The sequence below is a fragment of the Hyperoodon ampullatus genome (genome assembly GCF_949752795.1).
Source record: "Hyperoodon ampullatus genome assembly, chromosome: 2".
In the NCBI taxonomy this organism is placed as follows: Eukaryota; Metazoa; Chordata; class Mammalia; order Artiodactyla; family Ziphiidae; genus Hyperoodon; species Hyperoodon ampullatus.
Genome location: NC_136915.1, coordinates 196,581,443 through 196,587,518, shown reverse-complemented (window position 1 = coordinate 196,587,518; position 6,076 = coordinate 196,581,443). Strand labels below are relative to the sequence as shown.

Below are 6,076 nucleotides of genomic sequence, written 5' to 3'. Positions count from 1 at the left end.
AGGTTGGCAGTAAAAACCTTTTTTTTTGCAACGGTACCTCTGCTGCGGTTTCAAAGCAGGCCCCTCCCACAAATGCAGAGGAAAAGCGCCCATTATTAAAGTGTGTGCCAGACAAGGAGGGGTACCGGAAGCAACCTGTCCCAGTAGATGCTGAGCACTGGAGGTTCAGGGCACACAGGCAGAACCCACAGCGCCCCAAGCCTCCCCCTCCGGGGCAGGGTTCGGCTGCAACACCCGGCCTGCAAGCCGCAAAGCCGACGGGGCCAGGCTGGCCGGGCCCGCCCCGCCCCGCCCCGCCCCGCCCACTCCGCAGCCCCGCAGCATCCCCCTCCCTCCGGCCTTTCTCCGCCGCCGCGCAGCAGCCCGCCCCGGGCCCCGCCCCCCGACGCCCGGTGCGCGGCCCACCAATCGCGTCTGGCCGCCCGGGCCCTCCCCTCCCGGGGGCTCCCTCCGCCCAACCACCCGAGTGATTGACAGGCGGCCGGGCGGAAGCCGCGGCGCAGGCGCGCTGGCCGGCGCAGCGGCCCTCGGGCCGGGTCGCCGAGCTCCCGGCAGGCCCCGCGCCGCGGCTGCGCAGTGCCGCGCAGGCTTTTAATTCCATTGTGGAGAGGACGGCGTTATTTTTATTAACCGGAGGCGGCGGCGGCGGCGGCGGGACCCGTAAGTGCGGGCCGCGGGCGGCGGTGGGCGGGCGGGCGCGGGCCGGGGGGGCGGGTGGGGGCGCCGCGGCCGGCGGCCGGCCCACTCCTCCTTCCTCTCCTCAGCCAGGCCTGCTCCGGGGCATGAAAGTCGGCAGCGCGTTCCTGAGCGGCGGCGGCGGCGGCGCGGGCAGCGGCGGGCGGGCGGAGATGGAGCCCAGCTTCCCGCCGGGCATGGTGATGTTCAACCACCGGCTGCCCCCGGTCGCCAGCTTCGCGCGGCCGGCGGGCGCGGCCGCCCCTCCCCCGCAGTGCGTGCTGGCCGCCGCCCCGGCCGCGGCCCCGGCCGCCGAGCCCCCCCCGGCGCCCGCCCCGGACGTGACTTTCAAGAAGGAGCCGGCGGCGCCCGGCGCGGCCTTCCCGGCGCAGAGGACCTCCTGGGGCTTCCTGCAGTCGCTGGTCAGCATCAAGCAGGAGAAGCCGGCAGACCCCGAGGAGCCGCCGGGCGCCCCCCATCCCCACTACGGGGGGCTGTTCGCGGGGGCCGACGAGCGGGCGCCGGGGCTGGGCTCTGGGGACGCGGGCGGCCCGGGCGTCATCCAGGACCTGAGCGTCTTGCACCCGCCGCCGCCCGCCCCCCACCCCCGCGACGTGCTGCTCGGCCGGACTGACGACCCCCGCGGCCCCGAGGAGCCCAAGCCGGACGCGATCGTCAAGAAGGCCAAGAGGCCAAAGCCAGAATCTCAGGGAATCAAAGCCAAGAGGAAGCCGGGCGCATCTTCCAAGCCGTCGCTGGCGGGAGACGGAGAAGGCGCCGTCCTGTCCCCAAGCCAGAAACCTCACATCTGCGACCACTGCAGCGCCGCTTTCCGCAGCTCCTACCACCTGCGGAGGCACGTCCTCATCCACACCGGGGAGCGGCCCTTCCAGTGCAGCCAGTGCAGCATGGGCTTCATCCAGAAGTACCTGCTGCAGAGGCACGAGAAGATCCACAGCCGGGAGAAGCCCTTCGGGTGTGATCAGTGCAGCATGAAGTTCATCCAGAAGTACCATATGGAGAGACACAAGCGGACGCACAGTGGAGAAAAGCCATACAAATGTGACACTTGCCAGCAGTATTTCTCAAGGACTGATAGACTGTTGAAGCACAGGCGCACGTGCGGCGAAGCCCTGGCGAAGGGGGCGCCCAGTGCAGAGCCTGGGTCATCCAGCAACCATAGCACCGTGGGTAACCTGGCTGTGTTGTCTCAGGGAAGTACAAGTTCTTCAAGGAGAAAAGCGAAGTCGAGAAGCATAGCTGTTGAAAACAAGGAGCCCAAGACTGGGAAAGCAAATGAATCCCATATGTCAAACAGCATAAACATGCAGAGTTACTCAGTAGAAATGCCTACTGTGTCTTCCAGTGGGGGCATCATCGGCACTGGCATAGAAGAACTCCAGAAGAGGGTGCCAAAATTGATCTTTAAGAAAGGAAGCCGGAAGAGCATGGATAAAAACTACCTGAACTTTGTGTCACCGTTACCAGACATAGTTGGACAGAAGTCCTTGTCTGGGAAACCGAGTGGCTCCCATGGCATCGTGTCAAACAGTAGCGTGGAGACCATTAGTCTTCTCCAAAGTACAAGTGGCAAACAAGGTCAAATAAGCAGTAATTATGACGATGCCATGCAGTTCTCAAAGAAAAGAAGATACCTACCCACCGCCAGCAGCAACAGTGCCTTTTCCGTGAACGTGGGACACATGGTCTCCCAGCAGTCCGTCATTCAGTCGGCGGGCGTTGGTGTTTTGGACAATGAGGCTCCATTGTCCCTTATTGACTCCTCGGCCCTGAATGCAGATATTAAGTCTTGTCATGACAAGTCGGGAATTCCTGACGAGGTTTTACAAAGTATTTTGGATCAGTACTCCAACAAGTCAGAGAGCCAGAAGGAGGATCCTTTCAACATAACAGAACCACGAGTGGATCTGCACGCCTCAGGAGAACACTCAGAACTGGTTCAAGAAGAAAATTTGAGCCCCGGCACCCAGACTGCTTCAAATGACAAGGCGAGCATGTTGCAAGAATACTCCAAATACCTCCAACAGGCTTTCGAAAAATCCACGAATGCAGGTTTTACTCTGGGACACGGTTTCCAATTTGTCAGTCTGTCTTCACCTCTCCACAACCACACTTTATTTCCAGAAAAACAGATATACACTACATCTCCTTTGGAGTGTGGTTTCGGCCAGTCTGTTACCTCAGTGTTGCCATCTTCGTTGCCAAAGCCTCCTTTTGGGATGTTGTTTGGGTCTCAGCCAGGTCTTTACTTGTCTGCTTTGGATGCCACACATCAGCAGTTGACACCTTCCCAGGAGCTGGATGACCTGATAGATTCTCAGAAGAATCTAGAGACTTCATCAGCCTTCCAGTCCTCATCTCAGAAACTGACTAGCCAGAAGGAACAACAGAAAAACTTAGAGTCCTCAACGAGCTTTCAGATCCCATCTCAGGAGTTAGCTGGCCAGATGGATCCTCAGAAGGACGTAGAGCCCAGAACAACGTACCAGATTGAGAACTTTGCACAAGCGTTCGGTTCTCAGTTCAAGTCGGGCAGCAGGGTGCCAATGACCTTTATCACGAACTCTAATGGAGAAGTGGACCATAGAGCAAGGACTTCAGTGTCAGATTTCTCAGGGTATACAAACATGATGTCTGATGTTAGTGAGCCATGTAGTACCAGAGGAAAGACCCCCACCAGCCAGAGTTACAGGTAAGGTCCCAACAGTGACCAGGCTGGAGGTCTTCTAATGTAATTTTGTTTTATTTTGAGAACACTGCCATTGGAATGTTTCTACACGATCCTATTAAGAATAATGTAATGCCCTTTCAATGCAACTTTTCATATTTAGTTTATTTTGTTAGTGTGATTTTAGCTCTGTTTGTATTATGATTTTTAATCAATATCAATAGATTAAAATAGTTTGACATTCGAAGTGACAATGTTTAGCAATGAAATTTACATGTATAGATGGTCAGGGAATAGCCCAAAAGTTTTAAATGCAAAAAAAAACAAACAAAAAAAACAAAAAAAAAACCGTACAAAAAAAACAAAAAACAAAAAAACACACAAAAACAAAAAAACAAAAAAAAAACTTTGTTGCTAGGATTAAGGTTATTCTAATTGCTTTACTCTCAGGAAAGTGTAATAACGCATGGGAATTCTGTACGTTATCACTGTAATGGAATATCCAATTTACAGATAGTATGATAATACATTTCATCACTTAAGTAAGGGATCGAAAACATTTCAAATTGCTCTATCTGGGCTGATACGATACATGTGTCATCATTTAAGTTAGGGATCGAAAACATTTCAAATTGCTGTCTCCATCTGGGCTGATCCAAAATTCTGAGATGTTGGCTACCTATATTTTGTTGCAGCTTTTAAGTGTACTCTGAACTTCCAAACCACATTCATTCCAGCCTGGTAGAACAAATATTCTTGAATCTTTGATCAAAGCCTGGAATGATAGCTTTAATAATAGGAAAAAAAAAAAGGCACCCGCTCCTTATCTCAACTGTAACAAGGCTGTGTGACGCCCATCAAGAGTTGATGGGAACAGTGTTGAAGCCCAAGTGGTTGGTTGGTTGCAGTATTAGAACCCAAGTTGGAATTACATAATCCTTTGAAATTTGGGGGTGTGTGTTATTTATTATACATGGCCTAAAAACATTGTTCTCTGTTTCTGTTATTACATGTCACCCACACTTCTAGGGGTATTTTATGTTATTTTTGTTCTTAACCTGGCCTCTCAGAGTTCTGGGCCTTCCTTGTTCCCTCTTCTCCCTATCTGGACAGTTTCAATTTTAGAATGATTCACATTCCAGTAGGTGATTTGTTATGCATTTCCTATGCCTTCCGGCATCCAAACAGTAGAATAAACATCCACCCTCCCCCCTTTTAAAAACAGAACCCACACAGATGTCCATGTATAATAAAGCCCCACATGCTCAGAGCTGTGGATATTAATAAGGTGGTAATTCCAACTGGTGACAAAGCCGATGGGAGGGGTAAGAGTGGCTTATTTAGTAATGACATCAGAACCTCTTTGTGAAATTGCAGCCTGTGTAATGTACATTTTAAAAGGGTGCATTAGTCAGTATTGTACAGGGGTCTTGTAAAGTCATCCAAACTTGCTATGAACGCTAATTTGCCATTTGAAGCCACTGGTAGACAGTGGCTCTGCTCTAAACCACTTTTTAGCAATTGTATTTTTTTCCTGATTATATTTTTAATGTACTTTGATGTTTATGCTGATGAGTTTTTTATGTACTTTTGGTGATGTTTCAGTCTTATGTACTCTTCTGACGTCAGAAAAGTACCACTGGTTGTTTGCAGTCTTATTGTGTAATCAGCCTACCACAGGCTTCCATGTATAATAAAGTAATTAATATTGTGCAAGTGTAAAACACTTCTGTTATGAAAGCAGTGTTTGGAAAATGAGAAATTATTTAAAATGGTTACAACATACTAGTTAATTTCCTTTCCCCACTTTCCTCCCTTCAGTCTGCTTTACCAGCTAAAGGGTCACTTATTGTCATTGCAAGGACCTTAGAAAATGTGTTTAATCCTCTTAAATACACTCAGTACTAAAAAGTATGTATTTCTTATTTTGCTAAGTGCGGTAAGTTCTGTTGGGTACAGAGTACAAGCTGTAATCAAAGGATGGAGAGGACCTTTACCACTGTATCTCTTGAGCTGTATGATTTTTCTCCAGTGTTTTGTTTTATACAGGTTTTGAATTTCTTTAACTTTTATTGTGTGTACTGAATACTGCATATGTACTATTCTGATTGTTTGCTCTAGTTTACTACCAATAAAAGACCTGTTAATCACAAAATTGAAGAAAGGAGATATCACTTAATATCCAGTTACATTTTTCAGATTTTTCTGTTAACTACATTTCATAAAATATTCATGTCGGTGGTATAACCTGCAGTTTAGGGACTGGAGTGTGTGTGTGTGTGTGTGTGTGTGTGTGTGCGTGCGTGCGCGCGTGTTTTAAGTGTTTCATGTTTCTTGGTTTATTATATTTGAAAATTGGTTGAATATTTTCTTCAGTTTGAGGCACACTATCTGGAAGAACAGGAATTTAATAGTATGGAAATTAGAACGTGTTTTATTGAAATGGGGTTAGCCATCCTAAATATTATTCCAGAGAGATTATTTATTGAGGTTTCATTTTAAATCAGATTCCAGTTTCTTTTGGTTCTAGGTGCATCCTTTTTGACTCCAAAGGGTTGTAATAAAATACCAGTATGACAAATGAAAGTGGTCCTGAGCATTCTTAGTAGGGGGGAAAAAAGTATTGCTTAGTCTAAGTTTAACAGTGTTTCAAAAGGCTGTAAGTATAGATATTAGAAGAGAGCCAAGACATGGAATACTGAAGGTGCAGAC

At 49.2% G+C, this 6,076-nt stretch overlaps 1 protein-coding gene across 1 annotated transcript; it reads left to right on the top strand.

The window, feature by feature from the left end:
- Positions 1–782: 782 nt before the first annotated feature.
- On the top strand, positions 783–4,260 carry ZNF281 (zinc finger protein 281; the record flags this gene model as incomplete). The annotated part of the gene is made up of 1 exon (XM_079698060.1): positions 783–4,260. The coding sequence occupies one exon, from the start codon at positions 783–785 to the stop codon at positions 3,390–3,392; it is 2,610 nt and encodes an 869-aa protein (XP_079554186.1). The 3' UTR covers positions 3,393–4,260.
- Between the last annotated feature and the right edge of the window lie 1,816 nt (positions 4,261–6,076).